Genomic DNA, 23,782 nt, shown 5'->3' on the forward strand with positions numbered 1-23,782 from the left:
GAGTCTGTCGCTACGTCACTGTGAGTCTGTCGCTACGTCACTGAGTCTGTCGCTACGTCACTGAGTCTGTCGCTACGTCACTGTGAGTCTGTCGCTACGTCACTGTGAGTCTGTCGCTATGTCTGTGACTGTCGCTATGTCACCGAGTCTGTTGCTAAGTCACTGAGTGGGTGGCTACGTCACCGCGAGTCTGACTGAGTCTGTCGCCGTGTCGCTGAGTTTCCCGCCCTCAGTGCTGTCACTAGGTAACTGTCTCTCTGCTGTCTCAGTATTCCGCCCTCAGTGCTGTCGCTAGGTAACTGTCGCTCTGCTGTCTCAGTATTCCGCCCTCAGTGCCGTCGCTAGGTAACTGTCGCTCTGCTCTGTCAGTATTCCGCCCTCAGTGCCGTCGCTAGGTAACTGTCGCTCTGCTCTCTCAGTATTCCGCCCTCAGTGCCGTCGCTAGGTAACTGTCACTCTGCTGTCTCAGTATTCCGCCCTCAGTGCTGTCGCTAGGTAACTGTCACTCTGCTCTCTCAGTATTCCGCCCTCAGTGCTGTCGCTAGGTAACTGTCGCTCTGCTCTCTCAGTATTCCGCCCTCAGTGCTGTCGCTAGGTAACTGTCGCTCTGTTCTCTCAGTATTCCGCCCTCAGTGCTGTCACTAGGTAACTGTCGCTCTGCTCCCTCAGTGCCGTCGCTAGGTAACTGTCGCTCTGCTCTCTCAGTATTCCGCCCTCAGTGCTGTCACTAGGTAACTGTCGCTCTGCTCCCTCAGTGCCGTCGCTAGGTAACTGTCGCTCTGCTCTCTCAGTATTCCGCCCTCAGTGCTGTCGCTAGGTAACTGTCGCTCTGCTCTCTCAGTATTCCGCCCTCAGTGCTGTCGCTAGGTAACTGTCGCTCTGCTCTCTCAGTATTCCACTACGGAGGAGGCCGTGGCCACCCGGGCCGCTCTGCACGGAGTGAAGTGGCCCCAGAGTAACCCCAAATTCCTCAGCGTGGACTTCTGTGAGCAGGACGAGGTGAGCGCCTCATTAACCTCCCTCTGGCCCAGCCCATGCCCCCTCGTCTGTCCTCCTCTTCCTCCCTTTCTTCCCAGCATCTCGGCTCTGCCCTCCTCCCTCTCTTTCTGTCTTCTGCTGTCTCTCACTCTTTCCCTCTCTGTCTCTTATCCTCTCACTCTCTCTCTCTGGCTCTCCCTGTCTGTCTCTCTCCCTCCTTCTCTACCCTCTTTCTTTCTCCCCCTCTCTCTTTCTGCCTTTCTCTCTCCCACCTGCCCCCTCTCTTTCTCACTCCCTGTCTCTCTTATCTTCTGTCTCTCTTCCTTTATCTCCATCCCCCTCTCTCTCCCTCTCTGACCCTCTCCCCCTGTACCTGCAGCTGGATTTCCACCGGGGGCTCCTGACGGCCGAGCGCCCGGGGGAGGAGGAGCGCGGGGGCGGCGGGGGCGGCCCCGGGGGCGGAGGCGGGGCAGCCCCGGCGGGGCCCCCGTCCCTGCTGCCGGAGCGGGAGAGGGGCCCCGGGGGGGGCGTTCGGGACCAGTGGGCGCAGCGGGAGCGGGAGATGGAGCGCCGCGAGAGGACCCGCGCCGAGCGGGAGTGGGACCGGGACAAGGTGCGCGATTTCGGCAAGCCCGGGGAGGACCGGGAGGCCGTGGGCCGACGCTCCCGATCGCGGGACAGGGAGAGGAGGCGCAAGGAGCGGGGCAAGAGCAAGGAGAGGAAGACCGACAAGAAGGGTGAGGAGCGCCGCCTTCCGTTAGGGCACTGCGGGGGCGCCGGGCTTGCGGCTCAGAGGTTGCAGGTTCGATTCCCAGGTTGGGGCACTGCCGTGTACCGTTGAGCAGGAGGGCATAAGCAGAGCTGATTCAGTTAAAGTCGCCGGCTGAGTTAAATGGGTTTTATTATAAAAGAACGGAAGCTGGTTAAGTGTCTGCCAAGTGCATAAAATGTCACTTCTTGTGTAAATGTGTGAATATCATACTATCGTCATACTATCGTTAGATACATGCCTGGACACTGTACCAACGCTTCTGCTCTCCCGCGGGGGGCAAAGCACCATGGGTTAATTACATTAGCGCAATGCTGTCAGACCCTGGGCCCTGGCAATGACATTTTTCTCCAGTAAAGCCTTTTTTAAAACTGCATTCAAGTTGTTCAGAAAATGCAATTAGGGTCTTGTCCATTGCTCGTAGCATTGCATAAAATGTTTAAATTTAGAAGAAATCAATAGACGCTTGGAGGTCTGTGGAGGTTGTTGTGGTCTGCATTGTGTGAACACTGTGTCTGTCTGTGTGTGTGTGTGTGTGTGTGTGTGTGTGATACAGAGAAAGCCCCAGAGGAGCCTCCAGCCAAACTGCTGGATGACCTGTTCTGTAAAACCAAAGCAGCCCCCTGCATATACTGGCTCCCCCTCACTGAACAGCAGGTAAAAGAAAACATTTTTAAAATACCCTCCGTCTTCTACTCACCTGTGTGCACAACCTGTGCCAAGCTACCAATCATGTTTTCACATTCATCTGTACACATCTACCAAAATCCTCTTTTTTTAAACGCTTGGTTTGAGTGCATTTCTTAAACCCCACCCCCCGATGACCATGTAATACAGCTCCAGGATTTATGTTCTTTTCTGGAGCAGTGCTGTCAGATCCCAAGGCCTAGCACTGAATGCTGAACGATAAGATTCTCCTGTTAAACTCCTGCAGTTTCCATGCATTCTTAAAAACTTCTCTCCCCGTCCCAGGCACTGCAGAAGGAGGCGGAGCGTGCCGAGCGGATGAAGGAGAGGGAGAAGAGGAGGAAGGAGCTGCAGGAGGAGGAGGACCGGAAGAGGGAGGAGGAGCGCAGGGAGCGAGCGAAGGGGAGGGAGAAGGAGGCGGGCGCGGTCGCCGGCGGGGGCGGGGGGGGCAGCGGCACCAGCGCAGGTGCGGTGGGGGCGGGCGGGGGCAGCGGCAGCGGCAGCGGCCGGGGGGCCGACGGAGAGAGGGACAGGGAGAGAGAGAGAGAGAGGGAGCGAGACAGGGACCGGGACAGAGAGCGGGAGCGAGAGAGGGAGCGAGGCCGGGACAGGGACGGGGATAAGAGGAGGGAGGGGTACCGCAGGCCCGCGGGGCAGGGGGGGGCCAGGCGCTCACGCAGCCGCAGTGACCCCCCACCCCGGGACAGACGCCGCTGAACCGGGGTACGGGGGGGGGGGGGGGGGGAGGGGAGGAGGAGGGGGGCGGGAGGGAGAAGATATGAGACTGAACCGGACAGGATGTATACACCCCCAATTCTGATCACTCTGTTACAGACTGACCATGTTCAATGATTCTCTCTCTCACGTAAACACACACACACACACGCACCTCCACTGACTCTCGCACAGGCACGCACACACACACTCCCTCTAACAAGTTCACACACCTGATCGTACGCAGGCTTGCATGCAGAATTCCCCGAGCCGGGGTCGTTGCCGTGGCAACGCTCCCAACTGATGTCTCCCTCTTTCCACGTGGTGACCTCCAAGGAGAGTTAAAAACCACACCCCGCCCCCCCCCCCCCCCCAACCCTCCACCCACTCGGTTAGTTGCGAAAAGCCCTCATTGGTTGGGCCCCTCTGTCACTCATGCAGAAAGGCATTGTGAGCCCTCCCCCTCGGGTCCCTTCCAACCGTTCGTGATTTTTTCGAGAACGCAAACGGTCATTTCTTTTTTTCAGATTTCTAAACTGTTTTGTTTTAAAGTTCACCGAGGTGCCCGGGTCGCATTTGCTTCTTCTTCTTCTCCGTTTTCAGCTTGAGTGCGTCCGGCCCCCCCCCCCCACTCCCCTCCCCCCCCCCCCCCCCCACCCAGCCATGAGCGGCTGGAAGACTAGGCCCAAGCCCACCCCGCCCCCCACCCCACCCCTGATGGGGACTGGCCTCTTCACTGCCTGTGCGTGTATGGATCATCGTTCTCCTTCTCCGGTTCCTCCTGAACCCTCACGTCTTTTCTCCTCTTTATACACTGCAGGAGTCCCCCACCCACCCACCCACCCCCCTTTCCCGCTGTGCCCCGCCCTCGCCCTGCCCTGTCCCGCCAGTGTGTTTTTGCGCGCTCTTTAAAAAATCAGACCGATCTATTTCTCTGAGCAAGGTGGGAACGGGAGGGGGGGGGGGGGAACGAGACTGGGGGTGGTCGAGTCTAATATTCATAGAACGAAAGACTGTTTTAATATTGTTTTTTTTTTATCTTATAATTTTAGTACAAAAACTAATTTTGTTTTTCTCTTGCTTTTTTTTCCTGTAAGTGCTGAATGTACAAAGAATAAAAAGGTAAAGTTTAGCGGGTGTCTGGACTGTTTTTTTTTTTTTTTTTTTTTCTGCTTCTTTCTGCCCTCCTGGTATCCATGGAAATCTCTGATTCTTGGTTAAAGGTGATGCCGTCTACTGTCCCGTCTGTCATCTCAAACCAGACGGTGAACACTGTTCACTGAAGGACAGAAGCTCGTTAAAAAGGAATAGAAAAAAATCATCTCACTTAACCCTACCTGTTATCTGGAACGGAGTGTAGCACAGTGGGTAAGGAACTGCGCTTGTAACCGAAAGGTCGCAGGTTAGATTCCCGGGTAGGACACTGCCGTTGTACCCTTGAGCAAGGTACTTAACCGAAATTGCTTCAGTATATATCCAGCTGTATAAATGGATCCGATGTAAAATTCTATGTAAAAAGTTGTGTAAGTCGCTCTGGATAAGAGCGTCTGCTAAATGCCTGTAATGTAATGTAATCTTAAGGGGCAATAATTACTGACACTGGTGGGAAACCCCCCAATTTTTTTGTTTTCCTGCATGAAATTTGATTGGCCCTCCCATTCTAAAGTAACCGCAACAGCGGGATCAGCCCAACAAATGTGAATGTCTGTGACCGACTGAGTGAGTGATGAAGTTACACCATTGGTCGGCCGAGTTGTGAAGCCACACCATTGGTCGGTCGGATCACGTGTGTTAGGTCCAGCCATATAGTAGGTTTCAACCTGGTCTTGTTTTTTAACAGCGGCACACCATCGGGGTATAAATATCTTCAGAGTCTTTTTAATTTTTGATTTACAGAAGTCGCGATCCAAGTTGAGCACCACACCAACACGTCTATTGCAGCAAAGAAATTGTGTTCTGTAGTGAAAGCAAGGGGGCGTAGACTGAAGAAATACAAACTCCACCCCGTGAATTAGGAAAACCGTTCTTCACCGATCCATTGACGAATCCCCAGGGGTCCGGTGAGGCTGTGCCATTTTGACCCCGTGGACGTAGGGTACGTGTGTGACAGGAAGACGACGTTGAGGGTTGAAAGGGGAACAGGAAGTAGGTCCTTCGGAGAGTACAGCACACAAGGGAGGATCAAACGGAAGTTTCGTTACCCATAATCCCACAGCCATCCACCATGGAGAACTGCTTTGATGTTTGAAGGTGCAGGCCGTTGGTCCTGGAAAACCTTTAGGTGCCTTGGAATCGCTGCTGGAACTCTCGCTGTTACTGGGAGGAACACATTACCCAGAGATCCTGTAGGTTTTCACTCCAACCCTAACAAAATACAGCTCATTCAACAGCTAGAGCAGGGCTGCCCAACCCTGTTCATAGAGATCTGTCCTGTAGGCTTTCACTCAAACCCTTACAAAGCCACATCTCATTCAACAGCTTCAGGGGCTGCCCAACCCCTGTGAACAGGCTTGGGCAGCCCCTGTCTTAAGCAGTCTGCAATGCAACCGAGAGTGCTACCAATCAGATACAATCTTGAAGCAAATATGCTTTTACGGGACAGACATCCAGGCCATTGGGCCTCCTGCTCTTGTTTTTATCAAATGGCTTTCCTTCTGTCGAATGGAAATGCCCTTCCTCTCCGCGATGTCGGATAAAAGCAAATGTCCATACATTTAGAGCAGGGGTGCGCAACTCCGGTCCTGGAGGGCCGATCTGTGCGCGGGATTTTGTTCCGACCGATTGCCATTTCTTACAGCTCTATAAACTACACGGCTTCACTCCTGTACTTGAGCACAGTACAATTTCCAGGATACACTTGCAGTCTGCGGCTGTAGCTGGTGCTCATACACGCGTCAGATCAAGATATGATTGGGCTAATTAAATAAATGTCGGCAAATGTTCGCACAAAAATCCTGAAACGGATTGGCCCTTGTTGTGCACCCCCGATTTAGAGTGTGAAAGCTCGATAAGTAGTTGTCGGCTGTGGGAGAGGTTGCAGTCAACCGAACCGATGGCGGCTGTGATGTCAGAGAGCTCAGCCGTCCCTCGAAGGCTTCTCTCTTGCTTGGGCTGAACCGGAAATAGGGACGGACGTCGTACCCTTGGGCCCGAAAGCTTCGTAACTGCTGTGTCCTCAAAAAAATACGTACCGTCTAAAAAAAACTGCTTACCGTTTAGTGTGTGTTTTTTCAGTACGCGGTGGGGCAGTATGCAAAAAAATATTTTCCGGGCTATTTTCCAACATTGCTACGGAATTGTCAGAGGACGTCCCACTCTAAGTATGTCACAAGTATACCATCTGGGGATTTTAAGTTCACTACAATTAGAGAAAATTTTGTCTCCTTTACAGCGTTCTCATCCAGTGTACTCAAATTATTTATTTGTTTAATGTTTATTTGACAGGGACAGATGCATTTAAACGTAGATCATTGTCAAACAATGTCCAATGCAATGTATCACAGCATTTATAGCATATGCTCATTTCTGATGCCTGTCTCTACATACTGAATAGTAGGCATGTAAGCTGCTTCGGACACGGCCTTGGTATCTGGTGCAGTGGCAGTGAAATCTGAACCTTGGGATACCTTCCTACTCAATGGCAACCATCTGAAATGGAATGAATCCCGGAATGTTTCCAGTGGCTATGACACTAGGCGGCCACCAGGGGCCAGTATTGCATTGTTAATTGGCACCACTGCCCAGCCACCATTTTACATAATGCTAGAGCAGGAGTTCGACCTCTGGAACAGTGAATATGCAGGCAGAGGGCTTTTGTGTGACTAAACTCTGCCATTTCACTGCCCTTTTGTGTACCCATGCATATTATAACAAAGCAGGTTAATGTGTTGAACTGTTCTGGAGTGTGTAACTTTGGGAGTTTATGGGTCGATGTCTATACACTGTATTAACTCTCACAGTGATGTGTTAATCTACTATAGTGTATAAGTCGGCATGTATATACTGCATTAACCCACTCACAGTGTTGCGTTAATGTACTACAGTGTTGTGTCGTGTACAGTCAGTGTGAATATGCGGTCTGAACTCTCTCACATTGCAGTGTAAATGTACTATAGTGTGCAGTCAGTCAGGGTGTCCATTAAATCCATACTGAGCACAGCGCTAATGTACTATAGTGTGCAGTCAATCAGTGTCTCCATTAAATCCATACTGAGCGCAGTGTTAATATCTCGTAGTTCTGTTTTTTTTTTTGGGTTCACGTATGTTTTTTTTCTCTTTTCCACATTTATCCCTCTTCCTCTCTTCCTCCCTGCCGAGCTCAGCAATAGCTGCTCTGTAATTTTACGCCTCCTCTGTCGCTGACCTGCAGTTTTTTTTTCTTTCTCTTTCTTTTTTTTTTTTTTTTTTTGGCGTTGAGGTTGAACTGGGTCGACCCGCTCTCTCGCCCTCACACAAAGACAGCCGCTTCACACATGCAGCTGTCGTAGAAAAGACAAAAAAAACACACACACACACACACACACACACACACACATTTCCCATGAGGCCAAAACTTAAAGAAAGCTTAAAGAAAGTTTTTAATGTTCCCACCCATGTTTTTTGTTTTTGTTTTGTTTTTTTTTTTACGTTTTATCCTTAGCATTTGACTAACAGAAAAACTTACTGAGTGAACAGCGTGCTTCTTTTTGTTTTCTGTCTGTCCACAGCCATTTTGTATTTTGTTTTCTCCTCATTTTGGTGTTTGAGATCCGTGCCGTGACCTCGCGGACTGAGCTCACGTGAGCAGGTTGCCTAGGAGACCGGCTCTTTGATGTTGCTGCACGTGGCTGCGATGATGTCACCGCCGGGCCCCGGGCCACTTGGCAGAGCGGGCCGGACGCGCTCTCTGGAGATCCGCTATCGTCATGCAGGACAGTCACGGGGTTCGGAGGCCGCCTGTTGGGCAACACGCTACTTTGTTGTTGTAGTGTTTTAGTGTTTTTGAGACTGTCAGACAGCGCACTGGTCGTTAACGTTGCTATGGTTTTGAGACAGTTGGACGGCACATCGGTCTTTACGTTGCTGTGAGACTGTTGGACAGTGCGCTGTTTGTTAACGCTGTTGAAACCTTGGGACAGTGCACTGGTCATCAACGTTGCTATGGTTTTGAGACTGTTGGAATGCACAGTGGTCGTTAATGTTGCTATTGTTTTCAAACTGTGGGACAGTGGACTGGTTGTTAGTGTCGCTATGGTTTTGAGGCTGTCAGACAGCGCGTGTGCGTCTCACCTGAGTCTCACCTGTTTCTCACCCGCGCCTCACCTGCGCCTCACCTGTTTCTCACCTGTGTCTCACCAGGCTGCATCCTGCCTCGCTGCTCTTCTCCCTGCGCTTTTCCACGGTTCCAGTGACGGAGCCCAGAAGTGCGGAGCTTCAACAGGAAACCCACAGCAGAGCAAGGGGTGGGCGTTGGGGGTGGGCCTTGGGCGTTGGATCTTGGGGTTGGGTGTTGGGGCATTGGGTGGTGGGGTTGGGGAGGTTAGGTGTTGGGGTGTTGGGGTTGGGGGGGTCTGGGGTTGGGGATGGGGGCTGAGGCTGCAGTGGGAGTGCAGTTTGATGACAGGGCAGTTAAAACACAGTCTGGGTTTCAGCACTGAAACCGCATAGCACTTCGTCCCCAGCCTCCGAGACACGCCACAAACACTCACCCTGGCTCCTCTTTCAAGGAATGTTTCACATGTAGACTGTCTGTCTGTCTGTCTCTCACGCTCTTTCTTTTTCTCTCTCTGTCTCTCTGCTCTTCCTCCTCCTGCTCTCCCCCTCTCTCTTTGCTCTCCCTCTTTCTTCTCTCCTCTCTCTCTCTCTCTCTGAATCTCTGCTCTCACTCTCCTTATCTTTGCTCTCCCTCTTTCTTTGCTCTCTCTCTCTCTCTGTATCTCTCTCCGCTCGTTCTCTCTCTCTCTATCTCTCTCCCTCTCCCCTATTTCTCGTGATCCACTTGTTGTTTTGCATTTTGATATGAGAACCAGATGTTGCTTACTATGCAGGAGTCCAGGCAGGGATAGAGAGAGAGACGGGGGGAGGAGGTGCTAATGCAGGCCTCTGACAGGGAAAGAGGGATGGAAAAGAGGAAGAGAGAGACCAGGAAACGAGAAAGACAAGGAAACATATGGAGGTAGTAGAGGGAAGGGTTATGTCCCGTCCCCCCTCCCCCTCTTTTGTGGTTTGAAGGTTTTTGCCGGTTTTTCGCAACAGGCCCAGATTGGGGCCTGGGGGTTTCCTGGCAGCTGTGACTGGGTCAGGGTGAGGGAGGCTGGGCAGGGCAGGGCCTGGGTAGAGGGGGCCTGATTCAGCAGACTCCTGCCAGGAAGCTGCTTTCCTGTCTGGTCTGGGGAACCACGCCAGAGGCCGAAAGGGACGATTCAGTCCACTTCTCACCATCTGCACTATATACACAATCCCTGCCACACGCACACACACACACACGCACACACACACACACACACACACACACGCACGGATATGTGCATACAGGCACACGCTGGCAGTGGAGCAGTAGCGTCCCGATGTTTCAGCAGTTAGTGGTTTTATAACAATAATTATATAATCTTTTGTAAATCTAGCTTGTGTGTGTGTGTGTGTGTGAGAGAGAGAGAGAGAGAGAGAGAGAGAGAGAGAGAGAGAGAGAGTCAGCGTCAGAATTCCAAATATCAGAAAAAAACCAAACAGCTGACTGGGAGGCCTGGAATATGAAAGTAGAGAAATTAACACACACACACACACACACACACACACACACACACACATACTCACTCACTCACTCACTCACTCACATTCACACACACACACACACATGCTCACTCACTCACTCACTCACTCACATTCACACAGACACACTCACTCACACACTCACACTCACACAGACACACACTCACACACATGCACACACACACACACACACACACACTCACACTCATTCACATTCACACACAGACACACTCACTCACACACACAAACCCACAGCAACCCACAGTCACTCACACGCACACACACACACACACACACACACACACACACACACACACACACACACAGTTAATGGCAGTGGGTTTTTCCGTCTGTGTTTTTCCAGGCCTGCGGATTTGGGATATGAATGGTAAAGAAACGGAGGGAAATAGAGCAAGGCCTATTGCGTGTTTTATCGCTCCCTTTCATTCTCTGTCCGTCTCCTCCTCTTTCTCTCCCTCTTCCCTCTCTCCATCTCCTCTTTCGCTCTTCCTTCTTTCCATCTCCCTCAATTTCTTTAATGCTTTCCCCCCACTGTCACTCTTTCCCCCTCCCTCCCTCTCGTCCCTTCCCTCTCTCCCTCTCTCTTGCCCTCTTTCTCTCCCTGTCTCCATCTCTCTATATAAATGTCCTGGTGATATATGCTGCACTGACGCTGAAGTGTGTGTGTGTGTGTGTGTGTGTGTGTGTGCATCTGTGTGTGTTTATGTAGGTGTGTGTCTGTGTAGGTGTGTGCGCGTGTGTGAGTGAGCACACATTTGTATGTTTTGTTTAGGCAGAATAAATGATGATCTGGACTCTTGGAATATTTGGCAGGAAGTGTGTTGGCCAGCTGCTTGTAATTGAAGCCATGTGTAACCTACATAATCTCATATTCGCTGGCACGCATTCTATTCTCTGTTTTTTCCCTTCGGTGTGTAAACACAGTAAAGCTTACGTTGCTTTTCCGTTTCACCTCTGACCATGTCAGTGATTCTGCCTCCTGTGTGTGTCAGTAATTATCACATTTCGGTGTGTCAGTAATTATTCAGTTTTAGTGTGTTGCTGATTATACCGTTTCAGTGTGTTAGGGATCATCTCATTTCAATGTGTCAGTGATTATCCTTTTTCGGAGTGTCAGTAATTATCCTGTTTAGGTGTGTCAGCAATTATCATGTTTCAGAGTGTCAGTGAATATCCCATTTCAGTGTGCCTGTGATTTTCCTGTTTCGGTGTGTCAGTGAATATCCTGTGTAAGTGTGTTGGTGATTATTCCATTTCAGTGTGTGTAAGGGATCTTCTTGTTTCGGTGTGTCAGTAATTATGCTGTTTCAATGTGTCAGTAATTATCCTGTATCGAAGCATCAGTTGTTTTCCTTTCTGGCTGTGCCAGAGAATGTTCTGGGCGGAATTCCACAGACAGGCTGTTTTTGTTTTTAACATTCTCACATGACTTTTCAAAATAAGAACGAGGAAGACCCCTGCAGTGTGCATATGCATGTGTGTGTGTGTGTGTGTGTATGTGGACAAGTGTGTGCGCATGTGTGTGTGTGTGTGTGTGGACAAGTGTGTGCGCATGTGTGTGGGGGGGGGGGGGGGGGGCAATGATATCAAGAAGGATAATGGAAAGTTTTTTTATTGCATTTATATGATGTTACTCTGGCTGCTTCTGATTTGTAGTAGCTTATACAACACTGATTTATTTTTTGGCGCACCAATAATGCGAACCGAAAAGAAGTATGGAATGTAGAAGGGGGCTTGGGATGGTAAATTGAAAAAACAGATTTGAGGAGCTTTATAGAGAGTGGCGCCACATGATTAAATATTTATACCTTTGCTTAACCGGGTGGGTCAGCCGAGAACTCGATTCCCTTTTGCAGCCATGACCTGTGGAATCAGAGTAGGGAATGTATGGAACTGTGTAGCCAATCAGATGTAGGGGATGATTATGGGTCCAGATACAGGGGGGGTTACCATATAGATAAAGTGGATATATTTCACCACATAGATAAAGTGGGTATATTTCACCATATGGATAAGTGGATATATTTCACCATATGGATAAAGTGGATATATTTCACCATATGGATAAGTGGATATATTTCACCGTATGGATGAGTAGATATTCAGCCGCGCTGATAAAGGAGATACGTTGGCCGTATGGACGGTGCACAATTTGGTGGTGTGGAGAGAGAGGAGACTGAACAGCAGCCAGACGGACAGTCTTTCCATCACATCACCCCGAGCGAGGAGGCGCAGCGCCGCAGAACTGCAACGTGGATGGAATATACCGTCAGAAATTAGGTTAAGCGGGGAGAGGGGAGCGGAGAGGGGAGCGGGGAGAGGGGAGCGGAGAGGGAGGGAGAGAGAGGGATAGAGAGAGGGATTGGACGAGCAGAGAGGAGAGGTTTGTGGCGAGCTTAGGAGTGTTTTCGGTTGAATGTTAAGAAATGAGTCATTTTGCCGTGAGGAAACAAGAGCTCTCATTACAAAGACGGGAGAGGAATGGGGGGGGGGGGGGTCAGAGAAGAATGCTGAGCTGTTTTTTTTTGTTTTTTTTTCCAGGAGGCGAAATCAGCTGAGAGATGCGAGGGAGTTTTCGGCATCACAGCGCAACGCAACGCAACGCAACGCAACACATGCACTGACGGGAAAGACCAAAAAACCCCCCAACGCAAGTCCTCACATGCGTGCGAATGTGCACACGCACCCAAATACACACACGCTTACACGCAGGCACGCACACCTGCGCACGCACACATACCCGACACAGACAGACAGGCAGATACACACATACACACACACACACATTTACACACAGACTTACAGGCACACACACACACACACAGCCATAGGCTTCTACTTACTCGCACAGACACAAGCTGGTAGCGCAGATACTTTCAGAATTCCAGATGTTGTTCATGGAATTCGGCTGAATTTCTGGCCTCCAAATGTGACTCGCCCCCCTCCCCCCCTCCCCCCTCCCCCGCCGTGTCTCGTGATTCCATTTCTCCATCCAAAACAGCCCCCCCCCCCTCTCCCCCAACCCTCGCGCGCGCTGTTTTCTTTTCTCTTCGATCACCTTCCCCCCCGTTCTCTTTCTCCCTGGTGTCCAGGTGTCCTCAGGTGTGGATTACCTCACATGTGCAGCCCAGGTGTCCTCAGGTGTGGATTACCTCACACATGCAGCCCAGGTGTCCTCAGGTCAGGTATCTGTGGCTGATTGGGTGCTGCTTAGAGCAACTGCAACCCTAACCCTAACCCTAACCCTAACCCAACTGCCCTGTGCTCTGAGGGTTTTTTTCTGTGTGCGCGCCTGAGTGTGCAAATGTGTGTGTGTGTACGTGTGTGTGCGTATGTGTGTGTGTGTGTACGTGTGTGTGCGTATGCCTGTGTGTGTGCACGCGTGTGTGCATGTGTGCACCTGTGTGTGCATGTGTGTGCGCGCCTGAGTGTGCAAATGCATGTGTGTGTGTGTGTACGTATGTGTGTGTGTGTGTACGTGTGTGCGTATGCGTGTGTGTGCGCGTGTGTGTGCGTGTGCGCACCTGTGTGTGCATGTGTGTGTGCATGCATGTGTGTATGTGTGTGTGTGTGTGTGTGTGTGTTTGGGTGTGTGTGTGTGTGTGTGTGTATGTGTGTGTGTGTGTGTGTGTGTGTGTATGTGTGTGTGTGTGACACTGAGAGCACATAACAGTGCAGTGTGTGTTTTTTGGTTAGCCAGCCATCTTAGCCATAAACCACAGAGGAAGACATGTTACAATTTTTAAAAACATTTTATTTAACTTTTTTTTTGGTAAGTATAAAAATGTGTAAAAAGGCAGGCAAGATCTCATTCCCTAATCTGATAATCAACATCATCATCATTATTAATATAATAATTATTATTATCATCATTGTTATTACTAATTATTCCCAAATTAAGTAAAGAGTACAGTACACAACAGCACAAAAACAACACAAATATCCATTCATATAATTTCATATATCAAGAGCTGGGAAAATACAAGGGTTCAAGTAGCCCAACTGCTCCAGCCCACCAGTAGCCCCGCCCACCCCCACATGTAGCCCCGCCCACAGCCTTTTTTTTATTATTGTCATGTAAATTCCTGTCCAGCAGGTCACGTAATGACAGTGTACAGAAAAAACATGGATTCAGAGAACAACAACTGCAATAACAATAACAATAATAATAATAATAACAATAGTCATAACAATAATCATAACAACAATCACAAACAGAACACAGTAAGATGGAAGACAATAACCATGTGATATAACTACTTCTGGAGGGGGGAGTCTGATCAAAAACTCCACTCAAAGTAGGGGGTAAGGGGCAAAGCCAGAGACATTCTGGTGAAGGGGGGGGGGGACAGGGCAGAAAAATGGTGACTCTCTCTCTACCTCTCGCTCTCTCTCTCTCTCTCTCGCTCTCTCTCTCTCTCTCACTTTCTTTCTCTGAGAGGGATAAGATGCAGCTGTTGAGGACTGTGGTTAAAATTCTGGGTCCTGTGTTTGGTTTTTTTGGTTTGGTTTGAGAGAGACTGTGTGTTTTCGAGTGTGAGTGCAAGTTTGTGACGTGGGGTTAACCAACTCCAGTCCTAGAGGGCCGCAGTGTCTGCGGGTTAACTCCAGTCCTGGAGGGCCGCAGCGTCTGCAGGTTTAACTCCAGTCCTGGAGGGCCACAGTGCCTGCGGGTTTAACTCCAGTCCTGGAGGGCCGCAGTGTCTGCAGGTTTAACTCCAGTCCTGGAGGTCCCCAGTGTCTGCAGGTTTAACTCCAGTCCTGGAGGTCCCCAGTGTCTGCGGGTTTAACTCCAGTCCTGGAGGGCCGCAGCGTCTGCAGGTTTAACTCCAGTCCTGGAGGGCCACAGTATCTGCAGGTTTAACTCCAGTCCTGGAGGGCCGCAGCGTCTGCAGTGCTTTTGTGGTTTCCCTTCATTCAGCAGCCAACATTAGCCAGACAGTGCCTTGGTCACAAGGTGTGTGGGGTGGGGCTCTTTAGCCAATCAAAGGCTTAAATGAAGCACTTAAAGTTCTGAGTTCTGAAACACCCCCAAAACCCAGGAGACACCGCAGCCCTCCAGGCATGGAGACTAAGATCCCTGCCCTAAGGCCACACTTTGCTTTCCTTAAACCCTGTTCCTGCCTGCTGCCACCCACAGTCCCCCGCACCCTGTTCAGGAGGCCCCAATGGCTGACCCCAGATCAGTGTCAGTCATTTCCCCCCGTTGGCTGAAGTAGGGATCAGCATTACAAGGACTGACCCTGGATCCGCTTTAAAAAAAATTGGTTTTGTGGTTGCGTTTAGCTCTGGTTGTACAGAGGTACGATCACAAAAATGCGATTGGAATGTTAACGGAACATTCTAATGCTGATGGAGCAACCACTGCTGGTAATATACTGGTAGAACCGTGGAGTTCTAGAACACTGGGTTGGGGGGGTGAGGGGGCATTCCAAAAAAACGTACTCTTCAAAGGGTTAAAACAGCAAAAATAAAACATGAAAAGACACACTTAAAAAATTCTAAAGAATCAGCAATTCAGCTGGCATCGTCAAATGGGTGGAGGGGGAGAGGGCGGAGAGAAAGAGAGAGAGAAGGGGAGTGCAAAACAAAAAGGAACGAGAGTCTGTATCTCAGTCTATCTGTCTATCTGTCCATGTTTAAAAAAGACAAAAAGGCGACATTGTGGAACAGGAATGTACTTTTCTGATGTGTGTAAAAAGATACCATATATATATATATATATATATATATATGTGTTCAAAAATGACAAATCAATGGCACTTACAGATATGCAATTATATGCATTTATTGTAGAGTATAGAGTAGAAATTACAGAAAATCTGCAGTGTTTTAGATTCTTCCGCATATTTCACATATATCACACTTTTTCATTGAGTACCTTGTGTGTGGTTTTGATTTGGTCTTATGAAAGAGAGAAAGAAAAAGACAAACAGTCCTTTTCCCTCTTTCGTCTCTTTCTCCTTTTATCCTCTCCTCCTTTCTCTCTCCCTCCCTCTTTGTCCTTTTTTTCAGTTTTTCCCCTCCTTTACCCCCTTCCCGTTGTTTTCTTTCTCCTTTTCTCTTGCTCCCCCTCCCTCCCTCTCTCTCTCCCCCTCCCTGTCTCTCTCCTCCTCCCCATCTGTCCCTCTCTCTCCCCCTCCCTCTCTCTCCCCCTCCCCCTCTGTCTTCCTCCCTCTCCCCCTCCGCCTCTCTTCCTCTTTCTCTCTCTCTCCCCCTCCCCCTCTCTGTCTCCTTCCCTCTCCCCCTCCCCCTCTCTTCCTCTCTCTCTCTCTCCCCCTCCCTCTCTCTCCCCCTCCCCCTCTGTCTTCCTCCCTCTCCCCCTCCGCCTCTCTTCCTCTTTCTCTCTCTCTCCCCCTCCCCCTCTCTGTCTCCTTCCCTCTCCCCCTCCCCCTCTCTTCCTCTCTCTCTCTCTCTCTCTCTACACCTTGTCGAGCAGGGACCTCTGGCAGTAGAGCAGGCGTCTGGGCGTGCCGTACCTGCGGAAGAACAGGACGGCCGCCAGGGCACAGATCACGCACACCAGCAGCATGAGGGGCACCGCCACGGCCGCCGCCCCGGCGCCACCCCCGGCCCCGCCCTCCTCCTCCACCTCGATAATGATCACCTCCGTCTCTTCCTCTTTCCTCCTGCCGTCGTCTCCACCTCCGCCTCTGCCCCCATCTCCACCTCCGCCTCTGCCCCCATCTCCACCTCCGCCTCTGCCCCCATCTCCGCCTCCGCCTCTGCCCCCATCTCCGCCTCCGCCTCTGCCCCCATCTCCGCCTCCGCCTCTGCCCCCATCTCCGCCTCCGCCTCTGCCCCCATCTCCACCTCCGCCTCTGCCCCCGTCTCCGTCCCCTCCTCCGGTCTTGGAGTCCTCGTTCGGGCAGCTCATCCAATCGCGCAGCGCGGATTTGGGGTAGCCGGGCTCCACCCGAAGCTGCTGGTTGTTGAACTTCCAGTACTTATTGGCCTTGTAGAAGTAGGTGTGTCCTGCAAGGGGGGAGGGGGGGGGGGGTTTAAAATCAAATGACCAAGCCACGGGGTGGGGGAGGGGGGTGGGGTCACAGGCATTGGTGCGCACTGCGGGAGGTCAAAGGTCACATGCTAGAAAGATGTTATTGATCAGTGAAACAGAAACACACACAGTACCTCCATCCTTGCTCATGAATGCAGCTTTTAGGTTCTCCGGTACACCCTGCCAAACACTGACGGGTTTGGGGTACTCTGGGTCCACAGACTGAGTTTTCTCATTAAATCTGTAATATCTGAGAGACAGAAAAAGCCAGAACTGTGTTAAAATTCATATTCCGCATATATACCACATGCAGAGCCACAGCCAGAGTCACGCACAGTCACAGGTAGAGTCACAGACCGAGTCAGATACAGTCACAGACAGAGTCAGATACAGTCACAGACAGAGTCACATACAGAGTCACATACAGTCACATACAGAGTCACATACAGTCACGTACAGAGTCACATACAGTCACGTACAGAGTCACATACAGTCACGTACAGAGTCACATACAGTCACAAACAGAGTCACATACAGTCACAAACAGAGTCAAATACAGTCACATACAGAGTCACATACAGAGTCACATACAGTCACAAACAGAGTCACATACAGAGTCACATACAGTCACAAACAGAGTCACATACAGAGACACATACAGAGACATGTAGGGACAGCCAGAGTCACAGACAAAGTGACAGAGCAACAGACAGATTTGACAGCCAGACTGGGAGTCACAGTGACAGTTACAGAGGGTGTCACAGACAGAGGGTCAAAAAACACTGACTTGTTCCCTCTGAAGAAGTAGGTCATGCCAGTGGGGGTGTAGAGGAGAGCCGCATCCAGCCGGTCTTTGGGGAGCCCACTGCCCAGGTCCCGCAGCGGTTTGGGGTACCCCTGCTCCAGGATCGACTCAGTGAACACCCAATGCCTGTCTCCTGCAGGGGAAGGGGCAGAGATCAGCTGGCTTTACTCCCTGTGTCTGTCCACACACAGACAAACCCAGTGCTAACTTACAGACCCTCAGCCACACAGAAATTAGGCTACAAAAACAAAACTAACAGATGGACTGAAGGGTGAGAGACAGTAGAGACTGAGGGGTAATAGAGGCAGAGGGGCAATAGAGGCAGAGGGGCAACAGAGGCAGAGGGGTAATAGAGGCAGAGGGGCAATAGAGGCAGAGGGGTAATAGAGACACAGGGATAATAGAGACAGAGGGGTAATAGAGGCAGAGGGGCAATAGAGGCAGAGGGGTAATAGAGACACAGGGATAATAGAGACAGAGGGGTAATAGATGCAGAGAGGTAGTAGAAGCAGAGGCAGAGGTGAGAGGTGAGGATATACCCTTGAAGAAAACAAATTTCCCATCATCCCTCTCGTAGGCAGCGTTGATGGAAGAAGGAAGGCCCCTCCAGAAATGTCCAATGGGCATGGGGTAGCCGTCCAAAACGCGCCTATTACGCACTCGCCAGAACCACTTATCCTGCAGGAGAGACCAGACGCACACACACGCGCACACACACACACACACACACAGTTACTACACAATACACATACTCATAAACACCAACACACCAAAAACAGGTACTTAAACACAAACATGCACACATGCACACACATACACACGCATTTGACCCGGCAGTTATAAAATAATTTACACACCACAAAGACACACCACACACACCCACACACATACACACACACACTCACACACCACACACACAGCGCTAAGACAGGACACACACACTCACAGCGTACCTTGAAAACGAACATCTCTCCCCTGAAGATGGCGATGGTGTCGAAGTGGCCCTCACAGACGTCCGGGCCATAGGGGGGACCCTCGGGCCTATAGGGGGGGTCCGTGGGTTGGGGGTTGTCACGAGGGTCTGGGGTCACGCGGGGGGGTGGCTGGGGGTGCCCGGACCCTGACCCTAGTGGGGGGGTGGGGGGGGGGGAGGCGGGGGGAGGAGTCAGCGTTAAACATGGCCGCCGGTGAAAGAGGAAGACACACCTTTGCGTGCGTCTCTGTCACCCGATCTGCAGGATCCTGCTCTTGTAAAGAGACAAAGAGGCGGTCTGAGCAGCAGCCCGGGGATGAAAGGCGGGCGTGTCGCGTCCGCCCATCCCGTGTAAATGCGCCCCTCATTGTCACTGAGACCGGTTTCCATGGCGAGCAACATGGCAGCTGCAAAATACTGAACCCAGCCATGAGGGAACTTAACATTATTATTATGATGATGATGATGTGTGTGTGTGTGTATGGGTCTGTTTGTGTGTGTGTGTGTGTGTGTGTGTCAGTGTGTGGGTGTGTGTGTGTGTGTGTGTATATGCGTGTGTGTGTGTGTGTGTGTGTCAGTGTGTGGGTGTGTGTGTGTGCGTTTCAGTGTGTGGGTGTGTGTGCGTCTCTGTATGTGTATATGTGCGTGTGTGCATGTGTGTATATGTGTGTGTGTGTGTGTGTGCGTGTGTGTGTGTGTGTGTGTGTATATGCGTGTGTGTGTGTGCGTGTGTGTGTGTGTGTGTGTGTGTATATGCGTGTGTGTGTGTGTGTGTGCGTGCGTGTGTGTGTGTGTGTGTATATGCGTGTGTGTGTGTGTCAGTGTGTGTGTGTGTGTGCGTGTGTGTGTGTGTCAGTGTGTGTGTGTGTGTGCGTGTGTGTGTCATCCAGCTCTAACTTGATGAAAACGAAGTCACTGAATTCCCGACAGTCCCTCAGAGTCGAGGCGACACGCAGAGCGTTGCGTTGAGTTAAGGCGGGACGACGGCGTCCCCCGTCCGTGGCGTGGGAGTTCTGTTTCCGCGGCAACGTTTTACGCGAGCGCCGTCCGAGCGTTCCTCACCGTAAATCTGCTGGATGCCCTGCCGGTCGTCCGCGGGCAGGACGAAGTTCTCCGTGTCCATCCACTGGTAGAACGGAGCCATGATGGCGGAGGGGTCGTTCGAATGTTCCAGGCCCAGGGCGTGGCCCAGTTCGTGAACGGCCACCAGGAACACGTCGTTGCCTGCAGCGACAGAAACGCGCTGTTACTACGCGATAGCGTCGACGCTAATCTACACTGGCGCAATGTCAAGGTAACTTTTATCGGAAATACCCTTGTCTAACGACAGGAGAAAAAAAAAAAGAGCGAGCTGTGACTGACAATCCCAAATGTGAACATCGTCCATATGAACATCGTTTAACGTCGTTCAACTCTGGGCGACACAATGCAAACACACTGCTACTGACAGAACGGGAACATATCACTGACATGACCAGGAGCGTCTCCTTACCGATAAAAAGAGGTGTCATGAATCACACAGTAGGACCAACGGCTTTAACAACACAACCCAGAAAACCTTCTGTCGGGGAATCTGGAGGGACTAGTGAAAAAATCGAGCTAAGTGACATTGAAAGGAGGGATGAAGTAAGAGGAAGTAGAAATTCAGAGAAGAAGAGTGTGACGGCCAAAGAGAGAAAGGAGTGGAGGAGTGGAGACGATAGAAAAAAGATCTGGATTTACGCTAGATTCTCCTGGGCCAGCCAACCTCGAACCTGTGCGTGTCAGTACAGTCTTCCATAACCCATAATCTGGTGGGGCTACCATGAGCATGCCCTACAATCTGAGGGGGGGTTGTGTGAGAGTTTGGTCCCCTAAAAACACACACACACACACACACACACACACCTCAGAGTGTCCTGCCATTTTCACTTTCCTGTTTACGCGCTGTCGTCGGGGGGGGGGGGGGGGGGGACACAGGCATGCCGAGGCAGAGCAGACACACGGGCGAAGCTCGATCTCGTTCCTGAGGCTTCAGAAACAAAGCGCTCTCCCACGCGCACACAAACACTCGCATGCACATACACACACGCACGCACGCACGTACGCACGCACACAAACACTCGCACGCACGCACGCACGCACGTACACACACGCACACAAACACTCGCACGCACGCACGCACATACACACACGCACGCACACTGTGTGTATACTAGAACGTGCACAGTCAAAGAAAAGACACACCCTGAGATTCTGATTCAGGTTAAATGCATATCCCGGGGGGGGATATAATTGCAGTAAAACACTTCGCACACACACACAAGTTTAAGCCTGCCTCACCTCTCCCCCTCAATCTCTCCCACTCTCTTTTTTTCCCTCCGTCTGTCTCTCTTTCTCACCCTCACAGTTTCACGTACGATCATTTCACCGAAACTGACTCAAAACAAGACAGCAGAGTCTTATCTGCTGGTTTTAGAATCTATGTCCCCAAAGCATTCAACGCCCTTCCTCAGTCCTGCTGTCCTCTTTATTTCTCTACTGTCTCATTTTAATTTCCAATCCCTCGCTCTTCACCTCTTCCCCTCTCTTTGACCTGTTCCCTCTCTCCACCTCGTCCCTCTTCCACTATGTCCTGTCACCTTCTCAACCATGAAACACCAGTTTATCCTTCCCTCCCTCCCCCCCCCCGTCTCCCCCCTCTCCCTCTCACCCATCCTCCCCCCTCCCTCTCTCTCACCACTCAAGTCCGAATTCCCAACGGTCCAGGGCTCTGCGGCGTCGAAGTGAGTGTCGCCCCCTAAGCCTTGGCCGGGGAAGTACGCGTGCGCCAGGAAGCCCCCCTCCCCGTCGAAGGGGCTGCTGTCGCCGTGGAAACCCTCGCCGAAGAAGAGCATGATGTCGGCGAAGCTCTCCACCTTGTCCCGGATCAGGTAGTAGGGGATCTCGCGGAAACGCAGGGGGGTCACGCCCTCCCACACCTTAAAGGCCTGGCGGATGGCCTGGTACGTCTCGTACTCCCCCACCTTGGGGGTGTAGTTCTGTATACTGGGAGAGAGAGAGAGAGAGGGGGGAGAGGGGGAGAGAGAGAGAGGGAGAGATTAGGCATGCAGTTCTGTATACTGGAAGAGGGAATTCAGGGGTGTAGTTCTGTATACTAGAGAGAGAGAGAGAGAGAGGGAGAGATTAGGCATACAGTTCTGTATACTGGAAGAGGGAATTCAGGGGTGTTGTTCTGTATACTAGAGAGAGTTCAGGGGTGTAGTTTTGCATACGAGAGCGATAACTGACTGTTTTGCTCACACAGCTTTAACTCCATGCATTGTTTATTTGTTTTGTGAAGTCATCCCAGCATAGTTAACGCAGTTTCACCCCATAACAGTTTAAACACCAAACCAACTTTACTCGCAGCTCGAACTTCACACACGGACTGATACTCAACGCACAGTACTTACAGTACTTACTTTCCACTTGGCTTTTACTCTGACCCTACTCTAGAGTTTACCCAGAGTTTACTGGGGAGTTCACTCGGAGTTCGCTCACCAGAAAGTGATCTCCGTTTTGTCCCACTTCAGCCCCTGGATGGCGTAGCGTTTCCTCCGCAGGTTGCTCTTCAGCTCCGCCCCAAACTTGTCCGGAACGCCGCATCGCGGCCTCTGCATCGCCCTGACAACCACAACCCGTCCGTCACAGAGGGTAAAACGCAAAGCAGGCAACGGCAGACAGGGAAAAATATCGGGTCATTAGTTTTTTTGAAGAGCTGGATTTGGAACGATTTTCTTCCAAAATTATTCATTGTTACACTAGCGTTAAAATGTTCAATATTGCAGTATTATAGTACCAGTGTTACATTCCTGTATTATTGTGGAACTGTAGTATTGTTGTTACTGTACTGTGATACTATAATATTGCAATGCTGTAGTACTGTATTATTGCAGTATTGTGGTGCTTGTTGAGGGAAACACCTCTGTGTATTATTGTGGTATTGTGGTGCTATAGTACTGTATTATTGTGGTATTGTAGTGCTATAGTTCTGTATTATTGATGTACAAAGGTACTATAGTACAGTATTATTGTGCTATTGTGGTACTATAGTACTGTATTATTGTGGTATTGTGGTGCTATAGTATTGCATTATTGTGGTGCTATAGTGCTGCATTATTGTGGTATTGTGGTACTATAGTACTGCATTATTGTGCTACCGTGGTACTATAGTACTGTATTATTGTGATATTTAGTGCCATAATACTGTATTATTGTGCTACTGTGGTGCTCTAGTACTGTATTATTGAGGTTGAGGTATTGTGGTGCCATAGTACTACATTATTGAAGTATTGTGGTGCTATAGTTCTGTATTATTGATGTACAAAGGTACTATAGTACAGTATGATTGTGCTATTGTGGTACTATAGTACTGTATTATTGTGGTGCTATAGTTATGTATTATTGATGTACAAAGGTACTATAGTACAGTATGATTGTGCTATTGTGGTACTATAGTACTGTATTATTGTGGTGCTATACTACTGTATTATTGTGATATTTAGTGCTATAGTACTGTATTATTGTGGTGGTATAGTACTGTATTATTGTGATATTTAGTGCTATAGTACTGTATTATTGTGATATTTAGTGCTATAGTACTGTATTATTGTGGTACTATAGTACTGTATTATTGTGATATTTAATGCTATAGTACTGTATTATTGTGGTGCTATAGTACTGTATTATTGTGATATTTAGTGCTATAGTACTGTATTATTGTGGTGCTATAGTACTGTATTATTGTGATATTTAATGCTATAGTACTGTATTATTGTGATATTTAATGCTATAGTACTGTATTATTGTGGTGCTATAGTACTGTATTATTGTGATATTTAGTGCTATAGTACTGTATTATTGTGGTGCTATAGTACTGTATTATTGTGATATTTAGTGTTATAGTACTGTATTATTGTGATATTTAGTGTTATAGTACTGTATTATTGTGGTGCTATAGTACTGTATTATTGTGGTACTATAGTACTGTATTATTGTGGTACTATAGTACTGTATTATTGTGGTGCTATAGTACTGTATTATTGTGATATTTAGTGGTATAGTACT

General features: G+C 49.9%; 2 protein-coding genes across 2 annotated transcripts in view; one reads left to right on the forward strand and one right to left on the reverse strand.

The window, feature by feature from the left end:
* The window catches only part of acin1a (apoptotic chromatin condensation inducer 1a), a 32,817-nt gene extending 29,666 nt beyond the window's left edge, over positions 1-3,151 (forward strand). The window contains exons 15-18 of the mRNA XM_035429283.1: positions 892-999; positions 1,358-1,715; positions 2,304-2,404; positions 2,720-3,151. Of these exons, the coding sequence (XP_035285174.1) occupies positions 892-999; positions 1,358-1,715; positions 2,304-2,404; positions 2,720-3,151 (999 nt within the window). The remainder of the gene's footprint in view (positions 1-891; positions 1,000-1,357; positions 1,716-2,303; positions 2,405-2,719) is intronic.
* Positions 3,152-16,309: 13,158 nt separating this feature from the next.
* Positions 16,310-23,782, reverse strand: part of mmp14b (matrix metallopeptidase 14b (membrane-inserted)) — a 17,928-nt gene continuing 10,455 nt past the window's right edge. Inside the window, exons 3-11 of the mRNA XM_035430377.1 lie at positions 22,217-22,339; positions 21,414-21,721; positions 19,757-19,918; positions 18,675-18,847; positions 18,261-18,399; positions 17,704-17,854; positions 17,051-17,166; positions 16,712-16,891; positions 16,310-16,561 (exon numbers count right to left, since the gene is read on the reverse strand). Coding sequence (XP_035286268.1) covers positions 16,338-16,561; positions 16,712-16,891; positions 17,051-17,166; positions 17,704-17,854; positions 18,261-18,399; positions 18,675-18,847; positions 19,757-19,918; positions 21,414-21,721; positions 22,217-22,339 — 1,576 coding nt within the window. The 3' untranslated portion in view covers positions 16,310-16,337. The remainder of the gene's footprint in view (positions 16,562-16,711; positions 16,892-17,050; positions 17,167-17,703; positions 17,855-18,260; positions 18,400-18,674; positions 18,848-19,756; positions 19,919-21,413; positions 21,722-22,216; positions 22,340-23,782) is intronic.

Source organism: Anguilla anguilla, chromosome 8 (assembly GCF_013347855.1).
Source record: "Anguilla anguilla isolate fAngAng1 chromosome 8, fAngAng1.pri, whole genome shotgun sequence".
Lineage (NCBI taxonomy): Eukaryota > Metazoa > Chordata > Actinopteri > Anguilliformes > Anguillidae > Anguilla > Anguilla anguilla.